The sequence below is a fragment of the Equus caballus genome, chromosome 21 (assembly GCF_041296265.1).
Source record: "Equus caballus isolate H_3958 breed thoroughbred chromosome 21, TB-T2T, whole genome shotgun sequence".
NCBI classification, from domain to species: Eukaryota; Metazoa; Chordata; class Mammalia; order Perissodactyla; family Equidae; genus Equus; species Equus caballus.
Window position 1 is genome coordinate 17,328,310 of NC_091704.1, and position 18,716 is coordinate 17,347,025.

Sequence of the window (18,716 nt, forward strand, 5' to 3'; positions counted from 1 at the left end):
AGCTGGGGTCCGCCCCCGGCGCTGCCCCACTTTCAGATGCTTCGAAAACTCGAGGAGGGGGAGGCAGGAAGGACTGAGGATTGAGTCGTGTCCCACCTCCCCCCTCCTCGGAAATCATGACAAGTGGAACCGCAGAACTTCCCCACCCCTCAGCTTCCGCCTTCTTGGGGTGGGACCTTCAGCCCAAGGAGGGTTGAGCTTCCTTCCATGTGGTCACGAGACCTAATGCCCCGGTGGGGAGTCTAAGGAGGATGTTGAAGGATGAGTAGGAGTCTGCAAGGTGAAAATCTATTAGTTCATTTAACAAACACATTATAGGCAACATTCACCAATAAGAACATTTTTTATTCACTCAACCAGGACTTTCTGATACCTCAGAGGATCATTTGAGAATGATTTAAAACATATGTAGGTTACCAAGAAAAAACTCATTCATTCAATGATCGCACTCCCTGATGCCCCTCATGGAGACGTTGGAAGAGGGTTTTGATGAATGTATAGGAATTCACAAGAAAAAACCTATTTGTTCATTCGATAATTGTTCTCTGATGCTTCTCAAAGAGAATTTGAAGTGGATTTTGAAGGATAGGTGTTCACCACAGAAAAATGGCATTCATTCATTCATTCAGTCAATAACGGCTCCCTGCTGCCCATTGAAGAGGTCGTTTGGGAAGGAGTTCTGTGTAGGAGTTCTCCAGGAGCACAGGCATCAGAGCCCTCCCTGGTGGCTCCCCCAGCAGCAGCTCCCCGTTTGCCCAGCCCAGGGAACCACTCTCTCCCAAAGATTCCAGGCAAGTCCCAGGGAAGACGCTGATTGGCTGAGTTTGAGTCACATGTCCACCTTGAACCAATCACAGTGGCCAAGGTGGATGAAGGACTCTAGGTCACACATCCACCCCAGCCTGGATTACAGGAGAACTTTTAGGCAGAACTAGCCAGAGACAGAACTGTTGGCCATTATAGGGCATGAGGCTCCCGTCATCTGGGGTATGCAAGCTACAATCTGAAGTCCATTTCATGTAGGGTTGCCAGATAAAACACAGGACATCCACTTAAATTATAATTTCAGATAACATATAACTTTTTAGCATAACTATGTCCCAAGTATTACATGGGACATATATTTAAAAATTATTCATTGTTGGGGCTGGCGCCGTGGCCGAGTGGTTAAGTTTGCGCGCTCCGCTGCAGGCGGCCCAGTGTTTCATTGGTTCGAATCCTGGGCGCGGACATGGCACTGCCCATCAAACCACGCTGAGGCGGCGTCCCACATGCCACAACTAGAAGAACCCACAACGAAGGATGTACAACTATGTACCGGGGGGCTTTGGGGAGAAAAAAATAAAATCTTAAAAAAAAAAAAAGATGCTCAACAACAACAACAAAAATTATTCATTGTTTATCTGAAATTAAATTTAACTGAGTGGCTGTCTTAGTTTGGTAGGGCTGCCATAACAAGGTTGCATAGACTGAGTGGCTTCGACAACAGAAACTTATTTCCTTATAGTCCTGGAGGCTAAAAGTCCAAGATCAAGGTGTCGTCAGGTTTGGTTTTCTCTGGGGTCTCTCCTTGGCTTATGGCCGGCATCTTCTCTTTGCGTCTTCACGTGCTCTTGTGTTGTGCATGTCTGTGTCCTAAGTGCCTATTCTTATAAAGACACCAGTCCTATTGGTTTAGGGTCCACCCCCATGACCTCATGTTACTTTACATCTTTTAGGCTCATCTCCAAATACAGTCCCATTCTGAGGCACTGGGAGTGAGGAGTTCCACACAGGAATTCTGGGAGAACACAGTTCAGCCCATAACAGCGGCTGCTTTGAAAAACAGTCTGATACTTTTTGAAAAAGTTAAAACAGAGTAACCATATGACCCAGGAATTCTACTCCTCGGGTGGAGACCCAAGAGACCCAAGAGAACTGAAAGCACGTGTCCACACAAAAACTTACACACGGACGTTCACAGCAGCCTACTCACAACAGCCAAAAACGGAGACACTCAAACCCCCATCAACAGATGAATGACTACACAAAATGTGGTCCATCCACACAGTGGAATATTAGTCAGCCATGAAAAGGAAGGAAGTCCTGGCATTTGCTACAGCATGAATCAATCTTGAAAACCTCACACTGAGTGAAGGAAGCCAGACACAAAAGACCACATAGTGTATGATTCCATCTATGTGAAACGTCAGGGACAGGCAAATCCACGGAGACAGAAAGCAGATCTGAGGTGACCAGGAGCCTGGGGAGGGGGATTGAAAAGTGACTGCTCATTGGAACAGCGTATCCTCTGGAGGTGATGAAAATGTTCTGGAATTAGATAGTGACGTCGACTGCACAACTCTGTGACTATGCTTAAAAACCACTGAATCGTATACTTTAAAAAGGTGAATTTTATGGTATGTGAATTATATGTCAATTTAAAAACATGTATGAGAAAAACAAGCTTTGCCAGGGAGTTCTGCGGTTTTAAGTGCTCAGTCTGGCCACTGTCACCTAATGGGATTATACAGCACCTCACAGGCGACTGGCCTGTGACCCTCCTGAGGGTCCCCTGCAGCCTGACAACACACCCTAATGTCCATGTCGAAGAGTGGAGTAGCAGGGGAACCTGCAGCTGCAGGACTGTGGGAGTCCCAGGAAACAGAGAACATGGGTGCTGTCTTGGGGCTTTGGGCTTTTCCAGCCTCGGTTTCCCTTCTGCAAAGCGGGACTGAACAATTACCATCGATGCCTGTGAAAGCTGTTCCTCCCGGGGCACTCAGCCAGGTGCTCAGGGACACTCGGCCAAGGCGGTCATCCTCGAAACAGAAACTGGCAACTACAGTGGCCGCCTGTTCTTGTAAATAAAGTTTTATTGGGACTAGGGCCAGGATTAGGGTGAGGCGGGCTCATGCAAGGGCAGAGTCTGAGCTTGTCTTTATTTAAAATTTTGCTGTTTAGTTCATTATGCATTTTTGCATTAGTTTTGATTCTTTAAACTATCATATTAAAATATTATATATCTTAATTACTGATTTTTTGTGGGCCCTCCTATATTTGGCTGCGAAGTGAGTGTTGTGTGCCCTGGGCACAGCTGATTAACTTCTCTGAGCCTCAGTTTCCTCATCAGCAAAACGGGCATGATAACGCTCCCTTCCTTCGAGTAGGGAAAGTGTTTACTTCTGGGCTGGGGGGCGGGGCCTGGAAGGGCGGGGCTGGCTGGCCCAATGGGGCGGGGCTCTTCCGAGCCGGCTCCAGGGAGGGGCGGGGTCAGGCTGCGTCAGCTGACCGGCTTAGCCAATGGCGAGAGGGGGCGGGGCCTGGGCGGCTGGGGCGGGGCCGGGGGCGGGCCGGGCGGCGCGGACCAACGGGCCATGGACGAGCCGAGCCTCCTGCGGCGCCGCGGGCTTCAGGTGAGGCCCCTGCGCGGGCGGGCGGAGGGCATGGCCGGCTGGACTTGGTCTGGGTGTCGGGGGCGGGGCTTCGGCTTGCCCGGGGAAACTGAGGCAGGGGGCGGGGCGCGCCCGGGCTGCTCCCTCTGCCCACCCGCTTCTCGAAGTGCTTTTTGCCTGGTGGGAACGGGGTATGCCCTATTTGACGTATGGGGAAACTGAGGCTTCAAGCGCTAGCACGTGAGGGGGGCACTGAGAGTTTCGGCGCTCCCCACCAGCTGCTCTAATAATATAGGAGCAACGGCAACCTGTGAGCGCTCACCATATGTTCATCGTTGTATTAGTCCTATTACTACTGATAGGTTAATTCGCATTAATGTGTGTTAATAGCTGCCGCGTGCCTTCGCTGAGCCCCTGCACCCGGCCTCAGTTCACAGCTACTGCGAGCCGGGGAGGTTGGGGCTGTCCAGGCGCCCATTTGTCAGATAAGGAAACTGAGGTTCCAGTCTGGGAAAGTCACAAACCCGAGATCGCCCAGCAGGGATTCGACCCGGCGCCCTTAATCAGCTCTCTGGCGCACAAGCCAGTGCCAGCGGGCTGTGTGTCCTGGGTGGGGGGGCACGGCGGGAGGCCCTTGCTTCTCAGTTTCTCCATGTGCCATTAGGGCCCTCCTTTCTGACCTGGATTTGTGTTCGGGAGGCTGCGTCACCAGGAGGTGAGAACATGGGTGTCAGGGCGACGTTCCAACCCACGCAGGGGTCATGGGACCCCGGCGACAACTCCTTTGACCTCTCTGGGCCTCATTTTCCCCATCTATAAAATGGAAATTAAGAAGATCTAGCCGTTTCCCTCTGGGGCTTAGACCAACCCTTAAGAAGCCACCAGGTTGCAGGTGGGGAACCTGGGATTCCTCATTTACCCAACAAACATTCAGCGCGTGCCTGCTGCGTGCCTGGCCCTGGAGAGGCCGCGAGGGGCTCGCCCTCTGGAACCGTCTTCCTGGACTCCCAGCCTGCTGGGACAGACTGCTCCCGAGCAGCGTGCGCCTGCGGAGCGGCGGGCTGCCGTGCGGGACGCTCGGGCGCACCTGGAGAAGGCGCCTGAACCAGGTGCTGCTGGGCGGCCTTGGGGCAGAGGAGGCCGCCGCGGCTGGGGGCCGGGGGTGGGTACGGGGAAATGAAAGAGGCTGAGGGAAGCTAAAACCTAGAAAGGACGGAGCAAGCGGTCGGGGCGCCGGGGCTGGTAGGGAGGGGGAAGGCGGGCCTGGAACCAGGGCTGCGGGACGGCGAACTCGCCGAAGGGGATGGGGAGTCCCGTGGTGGGGGGTCAGGGAGGGTGCGGGGAGAGTTGCAGGGCAGAGACTCCCCCCAAGCGTGGCAGGGGGCGGCGCGGAAGGGGAGGGAGTGAGGCCAGAGACAGGAGTGTGGGGCCTGGGCGTAGAGGAGGGGGTGGGGCAGGACTGGTGAGCAGAGGGGTGTTGTGGGGGGACAGGCTCCGCCTTGAGCCCCAGTTAGACTCGAGCCCCGCCCGCGGCCTCTTAAAATAGAGAAACCGCCTGCGGGTAGGCGAATGGGGGCGCTGCTGACGTCAGGAAGTGGGGGCCTGTTCCATGGGCAGGAGGAGCCCATTCCCTGATGACGAGTCTCACGTTACAAAGGGGGAAACTGAGGCTCAGAGAAGCGTGGCCACTGTCCAGGTGTTCAGAGCATGTAGGTGACAGAGCAGGGATTCCAACCCAGGCAGATCCGGCTCCCCCTCCAGAGCCATCCTGTGCTGGCAGGCCTCCAACCAGGGGGCAGAGGGCCGAGTAGGGATTGCCCAGATGGGTGAGCGCATCCTGGGCTGCGGGCACAGCTCACGCAGGGGTGCAGAGGCTGCAACCGTGTGTGCTGCATGGGGAAACTAGAAGTCATTTCTTAGCGCTAGAGCCGGGGCTGTGAGAGGGGGCTGTCTGCTCCCCGGGCTTCCAGCGCTGATTTTGAAGAGGTTAGATTTTCTCCCCAGGGTGATTGGGAACTACGGAAGGTGTTGGAGCAGGGGAGGACGTGCCCAGATCTGAGGACTTTGAAAGACTCCTCTGGAGCCAGAGTGTGTGGGGGGGTAGGCAAAAAGGGAGACCAGAAGCCAGGAGGCACCTGGAGTAAAGGACCAAGTAGGAGACAGTGAAAATAATTTTAAAAATAGGAGTATAAGTAACAGCTCGCAGTAACGGACACCTGCAAATGTAAGCACTGTGCATGCATTTAATTCTCCTAACAGCTGGGGAGATCAGGGAGAGGGAAACTGAGGCTGAGAGGGAGCGTAACAGCCAGGAAGTCAGAGAGCTGGGATTCTAACCAATCTGAGGTTGCAAAGATGTTGAGGGCCTCCGTTTGGGGCATCAGCCACACACTCCCTTAGCTGGAGCCCTGTGGATGGCCCGGGTGCACCTGAGCCAATCAGGGGGCAGCCTGCTGGGCAGAGCCAACCAGATTTCCTGCAGGCTGATTCTTGCCAAGGGTCAGAGAGTCAATTTATAATAGCCTGAGGGAGCTAGGGGACTCAAGCCAGGTGCTGATAGCCCGTGGTATCCTGGCCAATCAGACTGTGGCAGTGTAGGGCCTGGGGCTGGCTGTGTGCTGGAAGGTCGGCAAGCAGGACCTGGCCTGGCCAGTTTGCGTTGGCCGTGGGTCAGGGGAAGAGGTGGAGATGGGTCCTTCCTGGTTTGGGTTAAGCTCAGGCTTCTGTATAGCATTTCAGGCGCCACTTAACTTGAACAGTTATTACTACGACTACTATTATTATTGTTTTATCATTATTTTCATCATCTCCCACTTGGACCTTTGCTTCACAAACGACAGAATTTTAAAACACCAGATCCCCAAACACAGCATCCGGGGGCGGAGAAGGCGCCCAGGGCCTGCGTCTGGACTTTGTCTCCACTGCTGCTCTGGAGGCTCCTGGAGCCTCCATTCTGCATCCTCATGGCCCAGTTCCATTTAGTCTCCTCCTCCAGGAAGCCCTCCGGCTGGTGTGAGGTGGTCCCTGCTGCTTTCTCTCTCCCTTCGCTCCAGGTGCCGACGTCCCATAGGGCTTGGTGTCCACCAGGCTGAGCCCCACCTCCACTCTACAGTTTCCCACTGGCCTGCTGGCCCACCCTGAGCCCCTCTCCAGGAAGCCTCTTGGCTCCCACCCACTCCAGCCCCTACTCTCCCTCTGGATCTTCCCTTATGTCTCCGGTATGGGGGTGTACATGCCCTGCTCTGTCTCCTCCAGACTGGGTGTTCCTTTGGATAGAGCCGAGGCCTCTGGCCAGGGGGCAGCATCGCCAAGCCAGCCCAGCACAGAGGAGGATGCCGTAAATATGCTCTGTAAAGGGCGGCTCCAGGGGCTGCAGGCCCGCCCCCCTCCTCTAGGCGGGAGCCATTTCACAGGGAACAGCCGGCGAAGAGGGGCTGAGGGCGGCAGCAGATGGCGCGAGGAGCGGAGGGCCGGGGGCGGGGCCGGGAGAGTTCCGCGTGGGCTCAGCTTCCCGGAGTCTTTGCCTGCGCTGCCGACCTTCCTCACTGCCACTTCACATATTTTTGTATTTTGAGAGCAAATTAAAATTTGCGGATAAATTGGTGGCTATTCTTAACCTCACTAAATCATTGTCTTGGCTCCAATTGACCGAAGCCTCCCCCAGCGCCAGGCCCTGAGCTTGCTACTTGATTCCATCCAGGCCCCTATGTAACTGGGCTGTTTTCCAAATGAGGAAACTGAGGCACAGAGGGATGAAGTCGCTTGGCGGGGGTCACACAGCCCAGATGGGAGGGAGCCGCTCTGGGACATCAGGACCGTCGGGACTTTGGAAGGAAATGGCTGGGATGGGGGAGAGGGGTTGTGTGCAGCTGGTACTCCTGGGTTCAGATCCCGCCTCCTCACTGGTTCACGAGTTAGTGGGGGTGGGGGAGGCTGGCATAAGACCTCATAACAATTGGAGGGAGCAGAAGGAGACCCTAACGGTGGTGATGGTGGTTCCTGGGTCTATGACCGCTTGCCCTGAGTGATAGTGAGCTCTCCGTCCCCAGCGGTATTCAAGCAGACAGGGAGACCTCAGGGTGGCAGGTCAGCCTCCTCGCATCTTGAATGTCTCGGTTTTCTGAGCTCAAGGTAGTTGGGGTCAGGCCTCAGGGCGACGCTCTACCCCCGGACCCTCCTCTTCCCCGGCGGGGCGGGGGCGGCGGCGGGTGCGTGTGTGGTGGGGGAGACCCTGTCAACCTCTCCCAGCCCCGTCGTCCCGCGCCCAGCACCTTCCGGCCCCCTCCACTTGGCTGCGGGGGCCGCTGACGTCACTGGTTGCCATGGCGAACGCCCAGCTCTGGATGTGGGCAACCCGGAGCCCACCGAGGTAAAAATAGTCCCGTGTCCTGGACGCGCCCGCCTCGGCGCGTGGGGCGGGGTGCTGTCCGGAGACCCGGGTCCCAGCCCTGCCGCCGCCCAGAGACGTGGGCGCCCTCAGGGTCCCCGCCGGTAAACCGCCTGCTGCTCCCGGTGGGTAGCAGGCGGCTCAGTAAACGTGAGTAAAGTTTACCAGGTGTTATGATCGTCCGCGTAGGCCCTTGCTGAGCTCCACAGCAACCCCAAAACAACACACAACAATAGCAGTAATAACGGCTGCTCATTGTTACTCCGTAACCCTGCTTATGTTATCTCCAAGTTACAGATGGGCGCAGGGAGGCGCAGGGAGCCGCAATCACCTGCTCAAGTTCCCGCAGCCGGGAAGAAACAGATAATAGATCTGCACCCACGTCTGAGTGTCCTCAGAGTCTAACCTTGTACTGCACAGCCTTTTGAGAATTTAGAAACCCTCTTGGCAAGCCAAATTTGAGAGGGGACTCTGGGGTCACAGTGGACCCCAAGCACAGGGCTTTCTGCCCTGTATGTGGTGAGGGCACCCAGAGTTCATGAAGGTCAGCTTGCTGAGCGCTAAAAGAGTCTTCAGTTGGGAGTGGCCAGTCAGCGCCCCCACACCCCACCTGTGCCCAGGACGCACACTTGCACGGGTTCTGCCGAGGGTGAGGGGGGATGGCTTTCAGACCCAGGAGAGGGCAGGGTGAGGAGGACTCGGGAAGCTCCCTTTCCTCAGCCGCTTATTAGTATTTAGCCACGACTGACACTTCTTCACAAATATACCTAATTTGGTTTTTTTTTTTTTTTTTTTTTTTTTTGTGAGGAAGATCGTTGCTGAGCTGACATCTGTGCCAGTCTTCCTCTATTTTGTATGTGGGATGCCACCACAGCGTGGCTTGATGAGCGGTGTGTAGGTCCATGCCCGGGATCCGAATCCCCAAACCCCGGGCCACTGAAGCAAGCACATGAACTTAAGCACGACACTGCCAGGCTGGCCCTAATTTGTTATTTTAAATAATGAAGTCATTTTAATGCAAGTAGGGTGGGAGCAAGTAGGGAGGTAGATTGGGAGTCTGGGGGGCTTCCAAGATGAAGGGGTGCTTCAGTTGAGACCTGAGGGATGAGCTGCAATAACTAGCACTGGAGTTGAGAGAAGGCAGTCCTGGCAGAGGACACAGCTGGTGCAAAGGTCCTGAGGCAGGGCTGAGCCCAGTCTGTTGGGCACGCAGAAAGAAGGTATTGACTTGGAACAGGGTGAGCAAGGGGCCCTCTCGGGGGCACAGCAGGTGGATGGAGGGCCTGGGATGTGAAGGGCTTGTCTCCTTGGGAATGACCCCTGTTTTCCTCTCATTTCAGAAGGAGCTGAGCCTGCCTCGCCGCGGACGTGGGTGAGTTCACCTGGGGCTGGTGGGCCAGGTGGGGACCGGTGGTCCTGGGAACAGATATTCCAGCAGCCCTCTGAATTGTGAATTTATTTAAGAATTACAGCAAAGCTTCTCCCCTCAATCCTGCCCCTGGTGTTTGCAAAGCGTTTCACTGTGCCTCCCTTGGCCCTCCCTGCAGGCTGGGTGGCCCATGCCGGTTTGCAAATGAGGAGACTGAGGTGCCAAGGAGTTGCATCACAGGGCACCCAGCTTGGAAGGGAGAAACATGTCTGGCATCCAGAGTCCAGACCATAGAATTCCAGCCAGGTACCCTGGAACCAGCTTGCATGCCTCCTATGATGGGGAGCTCACTCTCTTTCAGGGAACACGGGTAGAAAATCATATCCTTCAGTGTCACGTTTGCATTCCTGTAGGTTGGCATATTTGGATCGCAAAAGCTCCAAGGACATTTTGTTCGAAGACTTCCCCGGGTCCCAGCAGGCAGCCAGAGCTCCGGGGTGGGGGCGGGCTCGCCTCTGCTGGTGCTCTGAGGTGTCAGTGCCCACACCCCCTCTTTGGGGGCTGCCGTTGCCTGAGTTGGGGTGGGAATTCTCTTGCCCCTCAGTACAGTCACTCAACAGACTTTTTCTGAGCGCCTTCCTTCTGTGTGCCGGGCCCTGTTCCAGGCACAGAGCACATGGAGAGAAGTCAGTGCAGGAGCCTGCCACCGGGCCGTGCTCTCGGGGCAGTGATGGTGAAGCAATGTGACTCGGGGAAGAAAGTGGAGAGAGACAGACAGCGGGCTGGGAGGTGGCTTTAACCCTGAAGATGTGGGGCCCATGGAGGAGGTGACATTTGAGATCTGGAAGAGGAGGAGGAGGCCGGGGGGGGGGGGGGGGAAGTCTGGGGTGGGTGGGGGCACGGCATTCCAGGCAGAGGGAACAGCATGGGCAAAGGTCCTGAGGTGAAAACCAGCTTGGCCTTGGAAGACCAGCATGGAGACAGGGGTGGCTGGAGTGAAATAAACACAGGCGAGGCGAGGGAGAGGAGAAGGGGGAGGTCCTGAGGGTCAGATGAGAGTTTGAAATCCGATGGTGGAGATGGGGTCAGAGTGGCCCCCAAGCCCAGACCATCTTCCGTTGTTGGACACGGGGTAGTGCAGCTGGCAGGGCGGAGCCTGAGGGCGGGGCGGGGCTCGGACGATGCCCAGGGGGCGGGCGCTGTCCGCGGCCTTTGCCCAGGCGGGGGGCGGGGCGGGGGCGGGGAATCGGTCGTAGGGCAAAGTCCCGGCCACGGGGCAGCGCGGACAGACACTCCCTGAGGGCCGTCTGCTTCCGGCCCCCCGCCGGTGCTTGACTGCGTCCCCCAGGGGGCTCAAGGAAGACACAGCCACCCGGATCTTCGGATCTTCGGGGGCCGCTGGACCGGGCGGAGGGAGGGCGGCGCCCCTCTGGGAGGCCGGGGGCGTGGCCGGGGTCGGGGGCGCTGGGGGCCGGGGCGCAGCAGCTTCGGCGGCCCTCCCCGCAAGAGGCTGACCCCGCGGCTCCAGCCTCCCGCCGCCGACCCCTCCTGCCGGCCGGGCCTGCGCGCAGGTGCGGGGTTCAGAGCCCCGCCCCGAGCCGGGGAGAGCCCGCCCCCCGCGCCCCCGGCGGCCCAGCCCCCGCGCCGCCCCGCCCGGCGTGCTGGCCCCGCGTCCACGTTTGTCCCTCTGTCCGATCGCGCCACGTTCCGGGCTTGGGGGGCTCAGTACTCAGCCGCGTAGACACGGCCCCGGCCTCGGCATGAAGTCCCGCAGGGACAAGCTGCACATCCCGGCGCTGACCCTCGAGTGAGTGCTTGGCCATGGACGATGGGGCGAGTGGGGGGAAAGAGGCGCAGGCCGACAGCCACCCTACCCCCGCGTCTCTGTTCAAGTGGCCCAGAGTCGCACCGCCGCCTCCGGGGAGCCCTCCTGGATCATCGGTCTGGCCCCGCCCTCGAGGCCTGCGCGAGACCCAGAATCCTGGGCCTTGGGCCCCTTCTTCCAGAGGGAACCGCAGCCCTGGTCCAGTCTCCAGATTCGGCCACATGCGGGGACCGCTGCCAGGTTCACAGTCCTCGGCCTCTTTCTTTGCAGTCTGTCCCCGAGCAGCCAGAGCCCATCCCTGCTGAGCCCCAGCAGCCCCTGCAGCCCCTGCAGCCCCTCCCTGGGCCTGCACCCCTGGAGGTAAGTGACAGCACCCGGGGCGGGCACCGACGTCGCCCTGGCACTCCAGAGCCTTGGAAGGTGCCCAGACCCCGCTCCACCCCCAAGGTACTGTGGGCTGGTGACAGCGCCTCTCTGGGCCTCAGTTTACCCCTCTGTAAAGTGGCACTGCCGTCCACAGTAGGGCCATGATGGAGAAGCCCCATGTTCAGGCGTAACCAGCAGGGCTCGCATCTGACGGGGCCACGGTGAGACCAGAACTTGAGCCCCTGCCCAAGGACTTCCCCGAGCCAGGTGCTGGGTTCCCAGCCTGCTGGGGCTCTCCCTGCCAGTCAGCCGGCCGCCTGCCCGCTGTGACCTCAGGGGTGCCCCTCCCTCTGAATGTACCCCCCCCCCCCCCCCGAGGCTGAGTCCACCCTAGGCCTCCGCGCACTGATCCTAACCAGGCGCTGTGGTGCAGGGAGAGAAGACCCAGCTTGACTGAGCGCCAGCTGTGTACCCAGTGCCTTCTGTCCCTTCTGAAACCCTGGGAGGAAGGCATCCTTCCTCCCCATTTCCCAGGAAACTGAGACTCTGAAAGGAGGTGCCACTTCTCCTGGATCAGCACGTTTGGGGGCCAAGCATCAGGGCCAGCTTGGCCACCAGAGTCTCTTGAGGGTTTGAGCCACCCTCTGTGACTGGCAAGCCACAGGGGGGAATATCATGGGCTTCTCGCACAGCTTGGGTAAAAGTTCAGGGAAGGGACAGGTCCATGGGTCAGTGACCTCTAGAATTTGATGGCCCATCAATCGTTTACACCTTAGTATGAATGAGCTGCTCAGTCTCTTCCTACAGGCCTTTAATGGGGAGAAGAGAGAACAATTTGGAGCCCACACTGGGTGCTGGGCAAGAGGCAGATACCTTCATCAGGTAGGCACCTACTATGTGCCAGGTGCTACGGGCATAGCTATGAACAAGATCAACATGGGCTCTCAGTCAGCTCTCAGGAAGTGGGCAATGAACAGGTCAACAGACAAACAAGGTACATGCGACAGGGACCTCTTTGGGGAGGTGATGGTTGAGCCAAGGCCTGGTCAGAGCTATGGGAAGAGAGGTACTGGACAGAGGGAACTGCATGTGCAAAGGTCCTGAGGGAGGACTGAGGTTTTTCAATGCTCTGTGGCTGCCTCGGGGGAAGAAAGGTCTGCTGAGGACAAGGGACAGGAACGGAGCTGGCAGAGGCAGGGAGGTAGCTAGGGCAACATCTGGGTAGGAGATGGTGGGGCCTGGACCAGGTCCGGGTGTCCAACAGGAGGCAGGGCCTGCTGTCGCCTCCATGTAGCAGAGGAGGAAACTGAGCCACGGGACCTCAGTGTGTTGTCCAGGGAGACCCTGGGAGAGAGTGTCAGGCCAGATCTAACTCTGGGTCCTTGGCTTCAACCCCAGGGGAGAACAGGATGAGGGGAGGGGCCTGGCGAGAGTGGCTGAGTCAGTTGTTTTACCAGTAGGAAATGGGGGTTTGAGTGTTTGGGGCTCTAACAGAGGCCTCTCCTCTGGGCCACCTCACTTGCCACAAGGGGGCAGCAGAGCCACATCACCTTGGCCAAGGCAAAGAAATGGGCCCCTCCCCCACCTGCTGTAAACTCCTGAGGAATAAGCCTACACTTGTCCCCCAGCCTCCAAGGACCTGTGGGTCAGGCCCTGTGGGTCCAGCCCCCTTGGTCTGGCCCTTGTGACCCCCCTGCCTCCTCCTCATCTATTTCCCCATCGCTCATTTTGCTCTAGCCCTGTGCTTCCTGGGCTGCTGGAATGCAAGCTGATTTGGCCTCAGGGCCTTTGCACTTGCTGTCCCCTCTGCTCAGAGCTCCATTGCCTCCTTTCTTCGTTTGTCAAATTTCCATCAAGCCCTCAGATAGGAAGCCTTCCCTGACCACCAAGCCCCTTTGAGGGTGTCCCAGGCCCCAGTGACATCCATTACCCTCCACTTCCTTCATCTGGACCCCATCCAGGGTGTTAGTTCCACATTTTCTTGTGTGATTATTGGTTTGTTTTCCTTGGCCAGAGGTTTCTCACCCTTTGAGGGCCAGACCTGGATCTGTCCTGGTCATCCTATATCTTCATTCAGGGCCTGGTATGCAGCAGGTGCCCAGTTAATGCTTGTGGTATGGACAAATGGGAAGCAGCTGGGAGGGCGCTACCAGTGGTGGTGGTGGGAGTTGAAGAAGGTCGTCAGTTGGGCCCACATGGAGGAGGGAGCGACAAAGAGGCTGTTCCAGGCAGGAACAGCATTGCCAGAGGAGTGTTGCCTCCGGGGCCTTCCACGCCAAGGGCAGGAAGAATTTGGATTTTCTACTGAGGGCCCTGGGAGCCACACAGGGTATGGGGCTGGGAGGGGCATGCACGGCCCAGGGGCAGGCAGGAAGGGCTGAGGCCGGGGGTGGGGGTCTGTACACCCAGTGGGGCTTTTCCGTTTACACAGTCACCAGCACAAGCAGAGCGAGGCAAAGCCCGCGTCACAGGCGGTCAGGACCCGAGCCCTGGACGGGGGTTCACCCAGAGCGCAGTTTGGCTGTCACGGCAGTGAGGAGCCGCGGAGGGGGTGTGAGCAGGGCAGGGCGGGACGGGGCGGCCAGTGGGCGGGGCCAGAGGCCGGCGGCGCGGCTTTCGCGGGAGGCCTTTGCCGGCCGGCCGGCAGCCCGGTTGTGCAGGGGAGGAGCCTGAAGCCAGGTGGGCGTGGGAGGGGCGCTGCTGGGGGCGCGGCGCGGGGCGGGGCCGCCGGGGATGCGTGCGGCCGCTCCTCTGCCCACTGTGTGCAGAAGTGTCCCCCGCACAGGAGCTCGTGGGCAGAGCACGTAAGCAAATGGTGACACAGGATCGCGGCTTCCTCCCGACTCGGGTCCCCAGACCCGCGGGACCTTGAATTCCTCCCTCACGGGAGGCTGTGTCGCCTGCATGTGGCTCAAGCTGGACACAGGAGGGTCACAGGTGACCGCTCCCATCCTCATGTCCACACCTGACCCCTCAGCAGGGCCTGTCCCTTGGCCTCAAAACAAGTCTAGGATCCGCTCACTTTCCTCCACAGCCCCGCCCTGGTCCAGGCCCAGCCTCCCCGTCCCAGACCCTGTTGGAGCCCCTCGATAGCCTCCTGCCACCTCCACTCCTGCCCCTGACAGCTCCTGTTCCCCGTGTCAGATGTGGACATGGGTTTAGGGACATAGGCCAGGTCACACTCCTCCCCTGCTCCCACATCCTCCGGCTCTGGCTCCACATTGCTCCTACGGTAACACTGCTCTCCTCCCGGCAGCCCCCGAGGCCTGCATGCTCAGCCCTCCTGGCATCTTCCCCTCAGAGCTGCCTCAGGGCCTTTGCACAAGCTGTGCCTGGGACACTCCTCCATGGCTGGCTCCTTTTCCTTCTCAGCGTCTGGGCTGGCTGCAGTGTCACCTCCTCAGAGAGGCCTCCTGGCTGGCGTCATCCTCTGCCAGTGTTACCCTGTTCTTTTCCTTCCTTGATTTGAGTGTTTGAAATTAACTTGCTCATTTACTTGTTTTCTGTTTACTTTCTGCCTCCCCCACCAGACTGGGGGCCCCTGAGGGCAGAGATTATTGGTGACCTGTTCCCACTGGGTCCCCAGGGTTCAGCACAAGGGCAGGCACACAGTAGGTACTCAATCTGTGTCTACTGAGTGAATGAATGGCCAAATATGAGCACTTGGGCCCCAGTCTGGGGCACCTGGAGAGCATTCCTGGGGAGACATCAGGTGTCTGGGCCACAGGATGGGGCACCTGAGGGTGGCAGTGGGCGTGGAGGGGACAGGGTGGGGAGTCTGCAAGAGTCTCGAGAAGCAAAATGGGTGGAGGAGGGATGGGCAGGGCAGGGCTACACACTGGGTGGCAGCACCTGTTCGTGCCTCAGTCGCCTCTTCTCAGATTCGGGGTCTGGGCTCCAGCGTCAGTCCTGGGCCTGTTCCCGAAGTGTCGCGTGGCCTGTGAAGGGGCCGCTCTCAGGGCGACTCCGTCCCTGCCTTGCTGGAACTGTCGTGAGAAGGGGGAGCGTTCGTTCACTGCCGCCCGTGTGAGGCCGTCCTCCTCCGAGAGTGAGCACTGCCGCGCCGGCCCTGTCCCGGGCCCCGTCTGCCCCTCCGATTCTGCTCCGTTTGCACGAAGCGCCCCCTGTAGGTGGGGAAACAGGCCCGGCACTCAGCCTGGTGCTAACACTGTTAGCCAACTGTTGACAGGCACTGTTGGCAGCGCCGCCCCACATCTAACTCGGGTCGGCCCCGGTCTCCTCCCATTTTGCAGTGAGGAAGACTGAGGCTTGAGAAGTGAAATCAGGCGTCTGACTCCTGACTGCAGCCAGGGTGATGGCCTTTCCCGTCACACAGACAGGGGGCGCGTGTCAGATGCCCCGACTCAGAGCGCTAAACGCGCCCTCTGTGCCAGGCCAGTGCTAGGAGATGCTGGGACCCCGAGGAGCCCCAGTGTAGGGAAGACAGAGCCGGACACCGGAGAAACTTCCTGGAGGAGGCGACGCTGGACTTTGCGAGGCAGGAAGGGCATTCCAAGGAGCGGGTGCGGTGGCGTGAGCCGAGCCGGCCGCTGGATGGGTTTTGAGTGCCGCCCTCAGAAGGGGTCAGCGCCGTGGGAGAGAGAGGGGCGTAATCGGATTTACCTCGGGAGGGACGCGAGCCGACTTCCGCAGCCCAACTTCGCGGAGCTGCCGCCCCGCCCCGCCCCGCCCCGCCCCGCCCCCCGCCCGCGGCCCTGGCGACGCCCCGCCCCCCGCGGCCCTGGCGATGCCCCGCCCCCCGCCCGCGGCCCTGGCGACGCTCCGCCCCCCGCCCGCGGCCCTTGGAGACGCCCCGCCCGCGGCCCTGGCGACGCTCCGCCCCCCGCCCGCGGCCTTGGAGACGCCCCGCCCCCCGCCCGCGGCCCTTGGAGACGCCCCGCCCCCCGCCCGCGGCCTTGGAGACGCCCCGCCCCCCGCCCGCGCGGGTCGGCTGGCCTAGCTTCCGCGTCGCTCGCCAGGCCCCGCCCCCGCGCGCGCCTGGGCGGGGTTCCCGGCGGCGCCCCGGGCGCGCGTTTCCTCCTCGCTGCGACCCCGGCCCGGCGGCGCCCCCCCCGCCCCGCTCCGCCGGGCTCCCGGGCAGGTCCCGCTGTGGGGGTTCGCGCCCCGCCGCCGCCGGCTGCGCCCCCGCGCCTCCCGGGCCTCGGGCGGCGGCGGCGGCACAAAGGGAAGCAGGATGTCCGACCCCAGTTACTGGACGGCAGTGGCGGCGCCCGGCCACCGGAGCCGCCTGGCCAAGGGCGCGCTGCTGCAGCGCTCCAAGAGGTAGGGGCCCCGCGCGGGCAGAGGCGCGGCGGCCGGCCAGCAGACACGAGTTGCCAGAAGTGCGTCCCGGCGGCGTGGCGAGGGCCACTGTGCGCGGCGGGAGGGGAAGGGGGAGCGCGCTCTGGGGTCAACGGATCCCCTGGGGTCCCAGGCACTCTCCTTTTGCCTCTCGTTACCCGGACCGGGGTGTCTGTCTGTCGGAGTCGCAGTCGCGGTGGTGACAGAGGCAGCGGGGAATTGGGACTGAGTCAGGATTCGAACCTGGGTCTCTGGGGCTGGACAGACCTGGGGAGGAGCTTTGTGGAAAAACTGAGGCTGTTCTGTCCCCGGGGCCCAGTCAGCGGAAATGTTGGTTCAGAAGCAAATATTTGTTGCAGGAGGCTGACTGCACGTGGGTGTCAGGAGCACAAATCCCGGTGTTTAACCCAGAGCAAAGACTCTTGGAGTTTCAGTTTCCCCTTCTGAAAAGCAGAGAGGCTAAGCAAGGGCTGTGGGCTCTACCGGATCTGGGTTCAAATTCCAGCTCAGCCATGCCAGACTGTGTGACCTCAGGCAGTTTCTTAACCTTTCTGTGCTTGGGTGTCTCATCGGTGCTGGCCTGGAGCATTCCCAGAGGGGAGCACAGGCAAAGGCTGGGTGGTGGGACCAGCTGCTGAAGGGCCTTGAGTGCTCAGTCCAGGGCTTAGACTCTTCTCCCAGATCCTGGGGAGCAAAAAGGGCTCATGGACCCCTCAGGAATTGGGTGCCAGAAGCTGGTCTCTTGCTCCTCTTTCTTGTCAGGTTCTCATTTTCTGTTGACCACACCAGTGGTTACTGAATGGCCCTGCAGCTTCTCAGGGTCCTGGGCCTCCTCCAGGCAGGGCCCAGCGAATAGTCTTGGGAAGTGAACAGATCATGCCTGGTCCCCTTTGAGATCTCAGATTTCGTCGTTTTCAAGAAGGCCCCTCCTGAAAGCAAGAGAGATGGCCAAGTGTTTTTCCTAAATGCAGCTGGAAGTGGAAAATGATGCAGTGGGTGCAGCCTGGGGCCGAGGAGTCCGGTGCGGGCTGGGAGAGGATGTAGGGCTGGCGGGTGTGTGTAGGGGGTGGGCAGGAAGTTTTGCAGGAACCTGTGGGTTTCACTTTTGCTTCTGCACCTCAGACTAGAGGACAGTCCCTGTGGCTGTTGACATCTGTGGTCTCAGTTTCCCAGGCTGGGAAGTGGGTGCAGCTGGTCTGCCACCTCCGGGCTTGTTGGGATTGGCAAATGGCCGGGATGTCATTCACTGGGAGGCACTGCCTGCCCTCCCACCGTGCGTGCCAGGCTCTGTGAGCCTGGTTGGGAGAAAGATGACAACATCCGTACCGGGTGCCAGGCCTGAAGCTGAGCGCTGTGTATGGGTTTCGCCGAATCTTCCCAGCACTTCACAAGGGAATCAGGTAGAGAAACCGAGGCTCAGTGAGGCAGCCGCACATGGAGCCGTGGACAACCTCCTCCCTGCCGCCTTGTCGCCTGGGTCGTTAGCTGACCGTACCTCCCACGCCGTGGCCTGCACTGTGCTTTCTGCCTGGGACAGCCTTCCCGGCCCTGTGAGGCCCGCGGTTCTGGCTTCCCTCCCCTAGCTGGTCCCGGTCTCCCGCGGCTGAGCTGCGTTGGCGGCTGGGGCGTGTGGGCTGATGCACTTGTCGAGCAAGCGGAGCTGTTGCTGGGCGACGGCTCTGGGGGGTGGGAGGGGACAATGTGCTCCTAACTTCCCTCTGCCTGGGCCGGGGCCTGGGCCAGGGCGCAGGTGGGAGAAGCTGGGGAAGGGTGGGAGTGGCCTGGGCCAGGGGTCTGGCAGCCTGAAGAGAGCCGGGATCGAGGGAGGAACATGTGTGGGAGGAGTTTGGAACAGGAAGGACGGGACCCAGCTGTCAAGGATGTCGACTTCAGGGTTGTTAAGGGTCAGGCTGGCATTTTAGGGGGATCTTGGGGAGGGAGGTTGCCAAGAGATTGGGTCAGTGGCCCTGGGAAAGGGGCATGGAATGGAGTGGGGGCCTGCCCAAGCCCTATGTGGGCTCGGAAGTCCTCTCCATCCTCTGCGTTATTTGCCGGTGCCCCTGGTAGCAGCCCGCATGGGCACAGGTGTGGGGT

The 18,716-nt window shown here is 59.7% G+C and overlaps 1 protein-coding gene across 16 annotated transcripts in view; it reads left to right on the forward strand.

The window, feature by feature from the left end:
* The first annotated feature begins 3,300 nt into the window (after positions 1-3,300).
* The window catches only part of MAST3 (microtubule associated serine/threonine kinase 3), a 35,581-nt gene continuing 20,165 nt past the window's right edge, over positions 3,301-18,716 (forward strand). For 2 of the 16 annotated variants that reach the window (XM_070246610.1, XM_070246611.1), the window contains exons 1-4: positions 3,311-3,395; positions 9,102-9,133; positions 11,226-11,315; positions 12,129-12,203. In XM_070246610.1, the coding sequence (XP_070102711.1) occupies positions 3,357-3,395; positions 9,102-9,133; positions 11,226-11,315; positions 12,129-12,203 (236 nt within the window). In that variant the 5' untranslated portion in view covers positions 3,311-3,356. Of the gene's footprint in view, positions 3,396-7,709; positions 7,912-9,101; positions 9,134-9,308; positions 9,437-10,758; positions 10,938-11,225; positions 11,316-12,128; positions 12,204-16,355; positions 16,605-17,897; positions 18,023-18,716 lie in introns of those variants that run through there. The other 14 variants (XM_023625472.2, XM_070246613.1, XM_023625478.2 and 11 more) reach the window with 11 other exon arrangements.